Source organism: Rhinoraja longicauda, chromosome 11, assembly GCF_053455715.1.
Source record: "Rhinoraja longicauda isolate Sanriku21f chromosome 11, sRhiLon1.1, whole genome shotgun sequence".
NCBI classification, from domain to species: Eukaryota; Metazoa; Chordata; class Chondrichthyes; order Rajiformes; family Arhynchobatidae; genus Rhinoraja; species Rhinoraja longicauda.
Genome location: NC_135963.1, coordinates 48,533,853 through 48,549,998, shown reverse-complemented (window position 1 = coordinate 48,549,998; position 16,146 = coordinate 48,533,853). Strand labels below are relative to the sequence as shown.

At 42.8% G+C, this 16,146-nt stretch overlaps 2 protein-coding genes across 6 annotated transcripts in view; one reads left to right on the top strand and one right to left on the bottom strand.

Moving 5' to 3' along the window:
• The window catches only part of trmt1l (tRNA methyltransferase 1-like), a 42,819-nt gene extending 33,893 nt beyond the window's left edge, over window positions 1-8,926 (bottom strand). For all 3 annotated transcript variants that reach the window (XR_013547800.1, XM_078407601.1, XM_078407603.1), the window contains exons 1-4: window positions 8,760-8,926; window positions 4,207-4,374; window positions 3,746-3,808; window positions 1,221-1,334 (exon numbers count right to left, since the gene is read on the bottom strand). Coding sequence is in view for 2 of the 3 variants with exons in the window: in XM_078407601.1 (XP_078263727.1) it covers window positions 1,221-1,334; window positions 3,746-3,808; window positions 4,207-4,374; window positions 8,760-8,820 (406 nt within the window). In the remaining variant the exon portion in view is untranslated. The remainder of the gene's footprint in view (window positions 1-1,220; window positions 1,335-3,745; window positions 3,809-4,206; window positions 4,375-8,759) is intronic.
• The window catches only part of swt1 (SWT1 RNA endoribonuclease homolog), a 100,509-nt gene continuing 93,224 nt past the window's right edge, over window positions 8,862-16,146 (top strand). For 2 of the 3 annotated variants that reach the window (XM_078407600.1, XM_078407598.1), the window contains exons 1-2: window positions 8,862-9,099; window positions 12,186-12,294. In XM_078407600.1, the coding sequence (XP_078263726.1) occupies window positions 12,205-12,294 (90 nt within the window). In that variant the 5' untranslated portion in view covers window positions 8,862-9,099; window positions 12,186-12,204. The remainder of the gene's footprint in view (window positions 9,100-12,185; window positions 12,295-16,146) is intronic. The other variant, XM_078407599.1, reaches the window with a different exon arrangement.

The window sequence follows — 16,146 nt, the reverse complement described above, 5'->3', positions numbered from 1 at the left end:
ATGGTTCGGTTTTTGAATACTGCCTAGTTTCTAAGCAGGTTTAGTTGACCTCTTAATGGTTTGGTGGGGGAGGGATGTGTGACCAAAGGAATTGCAAAGGGAGTGATCTCTGCAGACGGTGGCGAGGGGTGGGGATGGGAAGATGTGACTGGTGGTGGGGTCACGTTGAAAGTGGCGGAAATGGTGGAGAATGACATGTTGGATGCGGTGGCTGGTGGGGGGAAAATATGAGGACTGGGGGAACACGATCCTTGTTCGTCTGGGAAAGGGGGAGGGGGAGCGTGAGCAGAACTACGGGACACGGGACACAGAGGAGGCGTGGGTGAGGGACCCATCAATGCCAGCAGTGGGAGGAAACCAGGTCCGAGAATGGAAAGCCTCATCTTGGCAGCAGACGCGGCAGAAACAGAGAAATTGTAAATGGGGAATAGTGTCTTTACAAGAGGCATGGTGCAAGGAGGTGTCAAGTCAAGTCAAGTCAATTTTATTTGTATAGCACATTTAAAAACAACCCACGTTGACCAAAGTGCTGCACATCTGATTAGGAAAAAAAAAAGAAACATACAGGTAGTCCAGATAACTGTGGGAGTCGGTGGTTGTGTTGTTGGTCATTTGATAGTCTGTCCCATGTGATGGAGACAGAGAGATTAAAAAAGGGGAGAGAGGTGTCAGAGATATTCCAAGTGAATTTGAGAGGGTGGAAGTTAGTGGTCAAGATACAGAATTCAATGAGTTCTGCATGGGTGCAGGAGGCAGCCACGATGCAGTCGTCGATGGAGAGGAAATAGAGCTGGGGGATAGGGCCAGTGTACGTTTGGAATAAAGATTGTTCAACGTAACTAAAAAAGGCAGGCATAACCGGGGCCCACGGCGATATCTTTAACTCAAAGAAAGTGAGAGGAGTTGAAAGAGAAGTTGTTCCCCGCTGTTATCAGACTCTTGAACGGACCTCTGATATGCTATTCCCGATCTCCGAAAAAACCTTGTTTTGTTCCCTGCACTTTTTCTAACTATCTTTTTTTGTGTAGCTGTAACACTATATTCAGCACTGTTTTACTGTTTGATGTAGTACCATGTACTACCATGATGTACTCTGGTTTGGTTTCATTTGACTGGATAGTACGCAAAACAAAATGTTTCTTACTCTATCTGGTACATACGACGATAATAAACCAATATGTTTGTTGTGAGTAGAGTGACATAGGAGGAGAAAATGTTACCTTCAAAGTCTATAGACACTTTCCAATGTAGATGTTGCAAATGTCTTCGTAGCTTGTGACTATAGTTGGGCTTGAACTTTTCTTCTGGACACAAAGGGCAGGTCTTCTTACCAGCTGATAAAACATGTTGCCAATTGTGATTATTCAACAAGATCAGACAGTAAAAAAAGGGAAATGAAGATTACGTGAATGAAATGTTATCTCGATGACAAATTTCTACATTATTATTTTGAATCAATTTGTAATCAGCGTTAGATAGCAGTTCCTAAAAAATAACAAAGATCTGTAGTTTTCAGATCAAACACACACCAAACGTACCTATTTCAGATAAGTGATTATTGCTGCTGTCTTGAGTTTCATGTTCAAGAATAGTCTTGGTTGGAAACAAATGATAGACACAAAATGCTAGGGTAACTCAGCGGGACAGGCAGCATCTCGAGAGAGAAGGAATGGGTGACATTTTGGGTCAAGACCCTTCTTCAGTCTCAAAACATCACCCTTCCTTCTCTCCAGAGATGCTGCCTGTCCTGCTGAGTTACTCCAGCATTTTGTGTCCATCTTTGGTGTAAACCAGCATCTGCAGTTCCGTCATACACATTTCATCTTGCTTGGAAACACTTGGATACTGAGGGGAGTTTTCATTATAACCCTTAAAATTCACAAAGGCTCCCAAATTTACACTAAGGGGGAAATAGTTATACAATACAATACAATACAATATATCTTTATTGTCATTGTACCCAGGGGTACAACGAGATTGGGAATGCGCCTCCCATACGATGCAATAATTTAGGTAATTTAGTCAGCAGCAACCCAACGAAAAGAAACAGTTGTAACAGTTTTGGACAGGGTAAAGTGCAAGTTGATCTATGCGTTGTGGCCATCCGGCTCAGCAGGACCGGTTCGTAGCAGCTATGGCCCTGGGGATGAAGCTGTTCCTGAGTCTGGAGGTGCGGGCATAGAAGGCCTTGTATCGTCTGCCCGATGGAAGGAGTTCGAACAGACTGTTGCAGGGGTGTGAAGAGTCTTTGTGGATGCTGGTGGCTTTTCTGAGGCATCGTGTGTTGTAGATGCCCTCCAAGTCTGGTAGCTGTGTTCCGATTGCCCTCTGAGCTCTATGGACTACTCGCTGTAGAGCTTTCCTTTCTGCCTCCGTGCAGCTGAGGTACCACACAGGGATGCCATGCGTTAGGATGCTCTCTATGGTGCAGCGATAGAAGGTCGTCAGCAGCTGTTGGGGTAGACCAGACTTTTTTAGTGTTCTTAAGTAGAACAGTCTTTGTTGTGCCTTCTTGACCAGCGCAGCAGTGTTATTGGACCATGTTAGGTCCTCCGAAATGTGAGTGCCCAGAAACTTGAAGCTGGACACTCTCTCCACACTGTCCCCGTTGATAGAGATCGGGGCATATTCCCCGTTATGTGACCTACGGAAGTTGATGATCAGCTCCTTGGTCTTGGTGGTATTTAGGGACAGGTTGTTATCCGAGCACCAGTCCGCCAGGTTCTGCACCTCCGCTCTATAGTTTGTTTCATCCCCGTTGGTGATCAGCCCGATCACCGTTGTGTCATCTGCAAACTTGACAATGGTGTTGGTGTCGAATGCAGGAACACAGTCGTGTGTGAAGAGGGAGTAGAGCATGGGGCTCAGAACACAGCCCTGTGGTGTGCCGGTACGCAGGGTGATAGTGGAGGACAGGTGCGGGCCCATTCTCACTGCCTGCGGTCGTTCCAGCAGACATGCAAGAATACCCTTGCCTCCAATTACTTTCCAACTAACATGCTTTGAACACTTATCTCCTGTTTATTATATCATGGTGGCTCAAAAATCTTATGAATTCCCTGCTGTTGATGTACCTTCATCACACAGACCCCAGTAGTTCAAGGAGAATCATTGCCAAATTTGAGCGCAACTGGAGATAACTAATAAATGCTGTTCACATTCTGCATTCTAATTAAAGCAAATCCTCATTGCTTGGCATTCAGTAGAGAGGGATTACTGTTTCTCACTTTTATTTCACAAAATGCTGGAGTAACTCAGCAGGTCAGGCATTCCATCTCAGGAGAGAAGGAATGGGTGACGTTTCTCACTTCCTCTTTTTAGTTTAGATATAAAGTAAAGGAGAAAGAGTAAAACTGGCAGCACCAACAAATAAGCAAGCATAAAAAAGGTTTTAAAACGTAAGCATCTTTAAGAATTTTTGATGACTCGTTGTGCATTTCTAAAGTACTGTGCTATAGATAACACACTACCATAATTTTAAAGTCAAGTCAATTTTATTTGTATAGCACATTTAAAAACAACCCACGTTGACCAAAGTGCTGCACATCTGATTAGGAAAAAAAAAAGAAACATACAGTGGCAGGAAGGACGCACTAAGTTCAATCTTGTTGGAGTTTTGCCACATAAGTAATTAAGAAAATGAATTGAATAGCAGGCTCAAAAATTGGACAGTTTCTCCATTTACCTTATTTACTAAAGCTGACATTTTCTCCAAATGTCTTTAAATATTTAGCCTTGCACTCACCGCCTTCAATATCTATAAGATTCTTCAGGTCTGTCAGAGACTGTTGGATGGAAATGTGTCTTTCTGGGAAGGAAAAAAAGATACGGTATTTCAGCGCTCTGGAAATAACATTAAAAATTAAAATAAAACACAATTCCCCAACGATATTAAAACAATGTATTACTTACTAAACTAATCAATACACATCATTTGTCATCCAGCAAATCTACGCAAGCACATTTTGTTGTTGAGAAAGTAATGACACTCTTTTACAGTCAATGATGAGCAGAGTAAGTAAATGCATGAGAATGGAGAAAGGAATTATCCTGAGCAGCAGGAGAATATTGTGGAAACAGGTGAGGCAGGAAATCGCCAGAGTTAGGAAGGAATGGATTGGGCCAAGCTCTCGTCGAGTTATCATATTAACTGAGTAAGATAGTTATTTTTTCAGAGACATTTTACTTTCTTCCCTCCAGACATACCTGCTGTTCCAGATGTTGAGGTTGGATCCATTGTTTCAGACAGGTTTTCATGTTGTGCATCAGTAGTGGTTGCTGTACTGAAGTTTGGTTCAGCGGATTCCGCCTCAGAGTGCACATCAGGTGTGACACTTCCAACATTCTGAACATTGTCACTACCAAAACTGAAAGCTAAAATGAAATGTTGGAATAAAGTGATGGCCAGCAGAAAACCAGTTTTGACGCTTTTTTAAGAAAAAGGAAATATTCTCCCTTCCCAAAAAAGAAATGCAAAAATCCTTAATGTTCACTTCTGAATATGATTAATGGATTAATATTGTGGCTTCAATGCAGTATTATAACAAAAAAAATTCTGGTATTATTATCACAATAAACTAGTTCTAATAATAACTAGCTGTGTGGAAAAAACAAATTGCCTTCAGGCCAAAACATGTAAAATGGCTCATCTCAAACTGCTCTAACCCTCAACCTACAACAGGCCCGTTTCCCAACAGTTCAATTACTTCACCAGATTTTATATAGCTTACAATTCCGCACTGGGCATTTCCAAAATAAAAATTCAAAGGATTTAATCGTAAATCACAAACCTAGTCATGCCTTCTCATTGCTCGTTTTGAAAATATCCGTCACACAAACTGACGTGCCCATGAGGCACTTGCACATTCCTAACGTTACACTCACATGTCCTTCTCTCAATATATCACAACTCAATCTGCTGTGATCGAAGTGCCCTCAAGCCATATCTCCTGCCCCAGAACTTTGTTGAAAAACATTTTTTATTCTTGAAAATCTTAATTCATGGTTTACTCTTGTATCATGCTCTCATCTCTGCTTCTGCGTTGCTTCCTAGGATCAGATGCAGGACTGTTTACTTTTCAAAAGCATCCGAATCATTTATGTACAATCAACTTCACTTAATTACCAGGTCATATTTTAGGTACTCCTCACTTTGTTGAATTCAAATTATCAGATTAATCTAAATGTTATACTCCAAAAATAAATTGCATTTTAGTGGGCTGAAAATATAGTATACATTATAAAATTAATCAATTTTAATATTGAGAAAATAAAATATTATATTCTGGCTGATTACAAAGCACTCTACAGTAGATTTAATTGTTATTGAGTATCGATACCACAAATGGTCTGTGGTTCCGGTCATGGAAAGATCAATATAAAATGTACATGCATCTTTACTTCTCTTATCGCTCACTCTTCCCCCAAAACTTGTTTGTACAATGGTTCCTTTCACCTTTTAATTTTAGTCTCTTTCTGTCTGTACGTCCATGTTATCTGCTCTGTTTCTTTCTAGTTTCCATTTCCATCGCTCTCAGAATCATGGACTCTCCGAATCTTTGGACACCTGGTTCAATCTTGAAGAAGGGTCCTGACCCAAAGCGTTGCCTGTCCATTTCCCTCCATAGATGTTATCTGATCTGCTGAATTCTTCCAACAATCTGCTTGCTGTTTTTTGTCAGTCTGGTAGGTATTTAGTCTTTCTTCAGCTACACTCGCTTCACCTGTGTGGCGACCAGCTCATCTCTCATACATTAAGCACAGCCAACTACTTCATCTAATTTTCCAACCCTTCTTGGCTCTGCATTCCATATTTTCTCACTAAATTTCTGCTTCCCACTTCCAGCTCTACTTCTCTCTCTTCTAAATAATGTTCATCTTACCATGATCTTCCCCTGCTTTACAACCTCTCTAAACTGTTGGGCCTAGCCTTGCTGTGATGCAACTTGGCTGGCTGTAAAGATCCCACCATCCCCAGAACTGGTCCAAATAACCTAAATGTCCAAAGCAGTTCCTTCTACACCATTCATTGGCACCATTCCCCTTTCAATATCCACTGGCACAGGGAGCCAAGATAAATTGAGATTATCATCTCTGAGACCCTGTTTCTTAATCTCTTATTAAATTTCTGAAAATCTACAGGAATGCATATTTTCTACTTGTTATTGGTACTGATAAAGGACCATAAAGTCTGGCTGGTTCACCCTTCCAAAATATTCTGCAATCGCTCAGTGATATCTTTGATTCTTGTATAACAGAGGAAACACACAATCCTGGAATCACGTATGCAAAATGCAGACACATCTGAATGCTTCCCCACCTATGGAATCTCTATGATCCCCTATAATTATTGCTCTATTCACTCTATTTCAGTCTTTTCTTATCCTCCCTGTACAGCTGAGCCAGCCTTGGTGTTATGGATTTTGTTTTGGTTGCAATCCCAGGGAACTCACTTGTACATCAATATTCAGAACTCCATATTGGATAAAGAGCATGCTGACTTGGGCTGGGCGAGTGGGGGAGGGGGAGGGGGAGGGAGATCTCCTGAATAATATGCCTGCTCTTTCATGCCACTCTAGAGTTAACTAGCTCTCTACAGTTAACTACACTCTCTTAAACTGCACGGTGATGGACCCCACTGCATGCAATCTAGGAAGCACTCAGCTATGTGACATCAGCTGTTGTGCAAATTCAAACCAGGACCTCAAGTCCATCTGACTGATAAAATATCCAAATTGTTTAAGATACAGTAAGCAGCCAAGAATTCCCAAATGCACAGGCAGGGTTCTGAAGTGCCTTGCCATGTTTTATTGATTAGAATAACTAACACAGTAGAAGTAAATGGAATTTATAACCACTGACCATGTGTCAACCAACCTACATATTTTTTACATGTTGATCATAATCTACCAAGCACCTCCTTGCTTTTTCACTCCCTTCCCCACTTGGGACTGAATTAGAACAGCATAATCCTCAATTTCAACAAATCCAAAGTTTAGCACTCTCCAAAAATGAAACCTCTGTGAATCTGAGCCCTATGCTACATCCTTCCTTGGAACTTTGGGAATCAATAGGTATGAGCAGTGAGACTAATGTTTCAGGAGATGCTCTCCCTCGTGATTATACAGTGGGAGGAAAAAGAAAATGCACGAGAAGAGGATAGTAGATGATGGAGCGTGGGGGGTCTGAACAAGGGTGGACCTGGCACCTGGTTTGTAACTTTGTCAGTGCCCTTTCTGTGGCGGCTATTTGTAAACCTTAGGTATGCAAGCAAAGAATTTCACTGTGACTTAATTTCACTGTGGCAAGAAAGTATTCAATTCAATTGTGGCAAAGATGAGAAAGGTGAATTCACATAGGTTAAATCATGGAGAATATCAGATCCGAAAGTGATTATTTGACAAGGCAGTCTGATCAAATCCTCAGATAATTTACTCCATAGTTATTTGCAATGTTCATCCATCTTGCTTTTACAGCACAAATAAAGATGATTTTCATTCAGTTATTGCCATATGCTTTAGTAAACCATTCAATTCTGCCATAATTATCCTCTCCTATAAAGAACACATGTCCACTGATTCTCCCCCCCCCCGTCATAACATAAGAGGTACAGATAATTTTTTGAAAGCTATTTGTAAACAAATTTATTTTTGCATTTCCATGACACTCCAAGCAAAGAGGGAAAATTAACATGAATAAAAATGAAATGCATACTCTGGAATTTAGAAGGATGAGAGGGGATCTTATTGAAACATATAACTCTATTAAGGGATTGGACACGCTAGAGGTTCGCGATGTTGGGGGAGTCCCGAACTAGGGGCCACAGTTTAAGAATAAGGGGTAGGCCATTTAGAACGGAGACGAGGAAAAACTTTTCACTCAGAGAGTTGTAAATCTGTGGAATTCTCTGCCTCAGAAGGCAGTGGAGGGCAATTCTCTGAATGCATTCAAGAGAGAGTTCGATAGAGCTCTTTATGATAGCGGAGTCAAGGGATATGGGGAGAAGGCAGGAACAGGGGTACTGATTGAGAATGATCAGCCATGATCACGGTGAATGGAGGTGCTGTCTCGAATGGCCTACTCCTTATTGTCTATTGAAACGAAAAGCGATCCACGAAACGAAAGCAAACCTCATGCATAAATATAAAAGGCATCTAAAGAGATCTGGAGTGACAGAGATAAAAAAAAAGTGTGGAAGACCAACAAAAAGAGACATGGGAGCTGGGGGATGAAATTAGACTTAATAAGAGATAATAAATAGACCACACCTGTCGCTCTCAATACGCTCTGCTCGATATTCAGTTCGAATAGAATTAATTGTGAGTATCCTACAACAGCGTTACAGAAATATATAGAGATGTCAGCGAGTAACAGAACTGATCATGTTTTACTTTACATTTAACATAAACAATTCCGATCATCATGTAAAGGTTTAAATGGTGTGATTGTTGAACATTTGCTAATGTTAACCCAGCAGTATATGTACTATATACCTACTACCTGCACCCCCTGTCTTTGAACTCTGCTGCTCATCTCCCGGAGAGCCAAGTCCACATCTGCCTGCCGGCTCCGTCACCAGGATCAGGCCCTCAGACGGAGCTCTGCGGTCAGACCTTCCAGACTAACTCCATCACAGCAATATGAAGATGTAAATGTTACGAAAAGACAACAACAAAACACCGGCTAGTTATTCCCCTGGCGAAAAAAAAGGGTGACACCCAGATATGTAATCTAGCAAAACAAGTGTTCAAGCCTCTTACTTATGTTTCTGTTTGTGGCAGTGTCCTCCTGGTGCAGCTCCTCCGCTCGCTGCTCCGCCATGTTACCAACGGTGACGTCCGACAAATTAGAGCGAACTGGTGGAAAAAAACAGTCGACGCCGTCGCTGAGCCCGAGCCGGCTTCGCAAGGGCCCCTGGGAGTTGTAGTTCGTAGATTCTCACGGCAGGAGGGAGGGAGGCTCAGACGGACTGCAGCCCCCAAGATGCCTGGCGCGGCCGAAGCCCTTCTCCACAGAAGTAGAATAAATCGTGGACGTCAATAAACTGCTCAGTCGCGTTCGCCCAGTTGAAACGAGCGTCTCCTTTGTGATTTATTTGTGGTAAGTATTAAAAAGTGAGTGATCGTTTCTGAAGTGGAGCAGGTAGTAGATGTCGCTTCGGCCCGGTCTTGGTCGCGGGCCTGCGGCGCCGGATCACAATCGACGCCATCCCGGTGCCGGCCGAGGAGGGGAAGGTGAAAGCGACGGCGATCCCCGCAACCCCGGGAATGACGGACAATGGGGAGTGAAGGAAGGAGCTGCGGATGCTGCTTTACACCGAACCGAAGATGGACACAAAAAATGTTGGGAGTAACTCAGCGGGACAGGCGGCATCTCTCTCGAGAAGTCTCAGTCTGAAGAAGAAGTCTGGACCCGTTCCTTCTCCAGAGATGCTGCCTGACCCGCTGAGTTACTCCAGCATTTTTGTGTCTGTCTTCAAATGACGGAAAATGCTGGAAACACCCAGATGATTCGACAGGACTTGAAGATAGAAGTAGAATTAACCTCTGACCGACATCAGAGTTTTATGCGACGTCCAAATTGACCTCTTGAATATTTCCAACTTTTTGGAACTAATTTAAACATTGAAAAATGCTGAGGAACCGTTAGAGGCGATCACCCTCTAAATTCTACACGAGACCCCACACACTGGAATTGACCACCAGTGTTATGTATGGTGGTTACACTGTTTTCAGACTTCATATGTCATAATTCAGTTCGTTACAGGATTTTGTTTTTATAAATTGTATCATTTAAATTTCTTGCGAACACAACCTCTTGACATTAAAAACAGTATATTGTACCACTGTTATCGACGATTCAAAAGTCGGGGGGGGGGGGAGACAGGAAATTCTGTGGGTGCAAACGGGACTCCAGGATGGTGTGTTGTCTCCCTGAAAGTCTTGGATTGGCTGCAAAATATTTTTGGGGGAGCATGAGAAGCCAAATGTTGTTTTGCATGTTGGTACAAATGATGGGGGTAGGAAAGGCGTGAGGTCCTGAAGAATGAATCAAGGGAGTTAGGCAAAGAGTTAAAAAGTAGAGACTCGGGGATGTGTGCTACTGAAGGTTGAAAGAGGATAGTATTAGATGAATGTGTGGCTGAGGAGTTGGTGCAGGGATTCAGGTTTCAGAATCTCTACTGTGGCAGAGAAGAGGGATGTTTTGTGTTCTTGTTCTATACCTGTATGAAACTTTGCAAGTCTTCAAGGTACAACATAAGTCTTTATTACAGTAACTCAATGCTGGCAGCAAGACAACTAAAATGGCTGCCACCCCACAATCTGACTGGACACTCCACACTGTGTACAGCCAAGATAACTATGTATAAAACATCTCCCTTTGTCCTGTGCAGCGCCACCTGCTGCACGGGAGGAGCAACGGGTCCTCCCACCTCACACAGTCCATCAAACATCACAGGATGGGTTGCACCTGAAATAGAGGGGGTCCTGAACATGCCCATAACATCTCTTTAAACTTTCCCCCTTTTGTGGTAAAGCTATGCCCTTTTGACTGACATTTCCACCCTGAGGAAAAGATTTTGATTGTTTACCTTATCTATCTATGCCTTTTATATTTTTATAAACTTCTATCAGCTCTCCATCTAGCCCTAGCGTAAACTGAGTGTAGACCTTCAATATGAACTATCTAAGTTTTTCCAATCTTTCCTTGTAGCTAATCCTCTCTAATCAAGGCAGCATCCTGGTGCACCCTCTTCAAAGCCTTCACGTCCCTCCTTTAATGGAGTGACTAGAACTGCACACAATGCTCCAAATGAGCTTTCACCAAAGCTTTATAAAGCTGCATCGTGACTGCTTGACTCATATACACAATGCTCTGATTAATGAGGGTGAGCATGCCACGTGCCTTCTTTACCACTCTATGAATTGTGTTGTTACTCTCAGGGAGTTATGGACTTGAACCCCAAGATACCTCTGTACATTAATGTGGTTAAAGGTCCTGCCACCAATTGTATACATTCCCCTTGCGATCAACCTCCCAAAGTGCTCATGCTTGCCAGGATTAAACAACATCTTTCATTTCTCCACGCATATCTGTAACTGATCTATATCCTTTTGGATCCTTTAACAGCTTCCTTCAAAGTCTAACTACCAATTTTTGCTAACAACTCATCTACATTTTTGTCCAAATCATTTATATATATATATATATATGACAAACAACAGAGGTCCCAGCACAGATCCCTGTGGAACTTGACTTGACTTGACTTGACCACTGGTCACAGATCTCCAGCCAGAATAATGTCCTTCCACCACTACTCTTTTGTTTTTCTGTGGATAAGCCCGTTCTGAATCTAAGATACGAAGTCAATGTTGATCCCATATATCTTGATCTTATGATCAACCTACCATGAGGGGCCTTATATATCATCTATCAATTCGCAGATTTTTGTTATTTTTCTTTTTAAATGTTTCTGCCAGTTTCTGCCTACTAAAATGGCGCCATGACATACTACGGTTTTTAGGGCCGAGTGGTCTATCTTGCTCCTCTAGTATCTTTGGTTTTGGGTGGAACTTGTGGCTTTTAAAAAATTATGATGCCATGATTAATGACCTAACTGTCAGTTGGCATTGAGCATTGATTTTGATTAAAGCTATCTACAATTTGTGGAATCCTCCCAGTGAGAGCCTACAGAAAATCCACTGTGATTCTTGTTTAATGCAATTGTGAAGTAATGTCTGTGAGTAGGCAAACTAAGACCATCTCACAAGATGGAAGTTAACAGGAATATAGTGTGCCCTCTAGTATTTTCTTTGGTTGTTTTCGTTTTTGAATAGAGTTAACATTACAGCTTTGTTACTTTTCATCAGGGTGGAACATGCCTAATCGAGAAATGAGGTAGTGTTCCTCAGACTTACATTAGGCTTCTGAAGTAGGGTCCTGACCCACAACGGCGCCTTGTCTATTTCCTTCCACAGATGCTGCCTGAGCCGCTGTTTCACCAGCCGTCTGTGTTTTTTACATTGGGCTTTATTGGAAGCTTGCAGAAGATCAAAGTTGGAAAATAATTTATGAATAAAATTAAGCAACGGTAAATCAAACTAGTAGAGTAACCCAAGAGAAATGAAATTGATGGGTGAACCAGAGGCATGAATTGCTATAAATATATTTTGTTCCTTTTTTAGATTCCCAAATGAAATAAAGATGTCAAGAAAACATTCAAAGCGCAAGAGGGAAAAGCAAAAATCTCCACCTAGAAAATCAGAGTCACAAAGGCACAGTCCCAACCATGTTGTAAGGATACTTTTGTCGTTCTGAAATACCTGTTTCGTTTTAAATCAAATCTTTCCTGCCACGCATCTCAAGGATAATTTATAGTTTTTTGACACAATATATTTGTACCAAAATTTATGTTTATTTTGTCATCGGTGTGATTGCGTTACTTTAATCTTCTTAAGTCCTAATGCTTGATATATTCTGTAAACTTCAACTCGTAACTTTTAGTTGCTATGTTTTCTGAAATGGGATCTTAACATCTGAAAGTTGAATGGCATTTGCTTCCATTTGTGTTTGAATTTCACAGGGACTACTCAACTATGTTCATAGTTAATTTTCTTGCTGTTTTATGTAGTTATAAATTATATTGGTTCCCAGGGCTCTACCATTCGTACATTCATACAGCAAGAGTTGAGCTCAGTTGATCTTGGCTGAGAAACCATAAGAGATTCATCAAGATGGTTTTAGCTATCCATCATGTGTGCCTCCAGTTGTTGCTGCATTGTCATTGCCCAGGAGATTTTGGGTGTCCTGAAAACATTAAGGTGGATAGGTTCCAGGATATTGATGGAAGTAGGGGAGGAGATTACTGGAGCCTTGACAGAGATCTTGGTGTTCTCTTGAACCACAGGTGAGGTTCCAGAAAATTGGAGAACAGGAAAGTACAGCAGGCAGTGAAGAAAGCTAATGGCATGTTGGCCTTCATAACAAGAGGATTTGAGTACAGGAGCAAAGAAGTCCTTCTGCAGTTGTATAGGGCCTTGGTGAGACCACATCTGGAATATTGCATGCAGTTTTGGTCTCCTAATTTGAGGAAGGACGTCCTTGCTATAGAAGCAGTGCAGCATAGGTTCACAAGGTTAATCCCTGAGATGGAGGGACTGTTATATGAGGAAAGATTAGAAAGACTAGGCTTGTATTCACTGGAGTTTAGAGGGGATCTTATAGAGACGTATAAAATCATAAAAGGACTAGACAAGCTAGATGCAGGAAAAATGTTCCAAATGATGGGGGAGTCCAGAACTAGGGGACACAGTCTAAGAATAAAGGGGAAGCCATTTAAAACTGAGGCGAGAAGATTTTTTTTCAGCCAGAGAGTTGTGAATTTGTGGAATTCTCTGCCACAGAAGGCAGTGAAAGCCAAATCACTGGATGAATTTAAAAGAGTTAGATAGAGCTCTAGGGGCTAGTGGAATCAAGGGATATGGGGAGAAGGCAGGCACAGGTTACTGATTGTGGATGATCAGCCATGATCACAATGGCTCGAAGGGCCAAATGACCTCCTCCTGCACCTATGTTTCTATGAAATGTTGTTCCTTTGTTAATGAAACAAAGCAGGAAATTATAGGCCAGTGAGCCTTGCATCAGTTGAAGGGAAATAATTGTGGTAGGTTCTGAGAGACAAGATTTACTTTAATTTGGGTAAGCATGGGACATATAAGGGATAGTTATTGCATAAGTGAGGTCCTGTCTCACAAATTTGATTGAGTTTTTTGATCAAAAGTGAGATGATGCATTTTGGGAAGTCAAATGCAACACCAAAGTATTCAGAACATAAAACAGAAAAGTGCAGCACGGGAACAGGCCTTTCAACACACAATGTCTCTGCTGAACATGAGGCCAAGCTAAACGAATCTTGTTTCTCTGCCCATGACCATATCTCTCCATTCCCTGCATATACATGTGGCTATCTAAAAGTCTCTTAAATGCCACAATTGTATCTGACTCCGCCACCACCTCTGGTGGCATGTTCCAGGTAACCACCACCCTCTTGATACAAAAAAACACACATTGCCCTGCACATCTCCTTTAAACTTTGCCCTGGGGAAAAGGATCTGACTGTCTACCCTATCTGTGTATATAGTATTATGTGTTGACAGTTGGTTTAAAACAAAGGAGTAGAAACAAAAAGAATATGATTGTTACTGGATGACCTCATCAAAGACATTGGTAAACACAAAATGCTGGAGTAACTCAGCGGGTCAGGCAGCATCTCGGGAGAGAAGAAATAGGTAATGTTTCTGGTTGAGACCCGTCTTCAGACTGATGTTAGGAGAAGGGGTGGGACAAAGATAGGATGTAGTTGGAGACAGTGGGAGAACTGGGAAGGAGCAGGGGAAAGAGAGGATCAGAGGAACGATCTGAAGTTGGAGAAGTCAATGTTCATAACGCTCGGGTGTAAACTGCCCAAGTGAAATATCAGATGCTGTTCCCCCAATTTGAGCTGGGCCTCACTATGACAATGGAGGAGGCCCATGACAGAAAGATCAGACTAGGGAGGGGGATTTGAAGTGTTGAGCCACAGGGAGGTCAGGTTGGTTAAGGCGGACTGAGCGAAGGTGTTGTGCGAAATGATCGCCGAACCTGCGTTTGTTCTCGCCGATGTAGAGAAGCTGACATCTGGAACAGCGGATACAATAGATGAGGTTGGAGGAGGTGCAAGTGAACCTCTGCCTCACCTGGAAAGACTGTTTGGGTCCTTGGATGGAGTAGAGGGGACAGGTAAAGGTTCAGATGTTGCATCTCCTGCGGTTGCTGGGGAAAGTACCTGGGGAGGGGGTGGTTTGGGTGGGAAGGGACGAGTGGACCAGGGAGTTACGGAGGGAACAGTCTCTGCAGAAAGCAGAAAGGTGTAGAGATGGGAAGATGTGGCAAGTAGTGGGATCCCCTTGGAGGTAACGGAAAGTGTTGGAGAATAACTTGTTGTATACGACGGTTGATGGGGTGGAAGGTGAGGACAAGGGGACTCTATCCTTGTTACGAATGGGGAGAGGGGGAGCAAGCGCAGAGCTGCGGGATATAGAGGAGACCCTAGTGAGACCCTCATCTATAATGGAAGAGGGGAACCCTCGTTTCTTAAAGAATGAGGACATCTCTGATGGCTGAGTATGAAACACCTCATTCTGGACGCAGATGCGGCGTAGACGGACGAATTGGGAGTAGGGGATAGAGTTTTTACAGGAAACAGGGTGGGAAGAAGAGCAGTCAAGATAACTGTGGGAATCAGTAGGTTTGTGGTAGATGTCGGTCACTAGTCTGTCTCCGGTGATGGAGATGGTGAGATCCAGAAACGGTAGGGAGATGTCGGTGATGGTCCAAGTATATTTAAGAGCAGGATGGAAATTAGTGGTGAAATTTATGAAGTCAATGAGTTCTGCATGGGTACAAGAGGTAGCACCAATGCAGTCGTAAATGTAGCGGAGGTAGAGTTCGGGGATGGGGCCAGTGTACGCCTGGAACAGGGATTGTTAGATGTACCCTACAAAGAGGCAGGCATAGCTAGGGCCAATGCGAGTGCCCAGAGCTACGCTTCGGATATGGAGGAAGTGGGAGGAGTCAAAGGAGAAGTTTTTGAGATTAAAAACCAGCTCTGCTAGGTGGAGGAGAGTGTTGGTAGATGGAGATTGGCTGGTTAATTTTCACCAAATTAATTTCCACCTACCTCGACTCCATCCTTTCCACCCTGGTCAAATCCCTCCCTACCTATGTCCAAGACACCTCACATGCTCTCCGTCTCCTCAATAACATTCGGTTTCCTGTCACTCTACACCTCCATCCCCCACCGGGATGGTCTTGAAGCCCTCTGTTTCTTCCTCAACCGCAGAACCAGCCAATCTCCATCTACCAATACTCTCCTCCGCATAGCAGACCTATTGACTCCCACAGCTATCTTGACTACACCCCTTCAGCCGTCATATACAACAAATTATCCTCCAACATTTCCATCACCTCCAACGGGATCCCACTACTGGCCACATCTCCATCCATTTCTGCTTTCCGCAGAGACCGTTCCCTCCATAACTCCCTGGTCCACTCGTCCCTTCCCACCCAAACCACCCCTTCCCCAGGTAATTTCCGTTGCAACCGCAG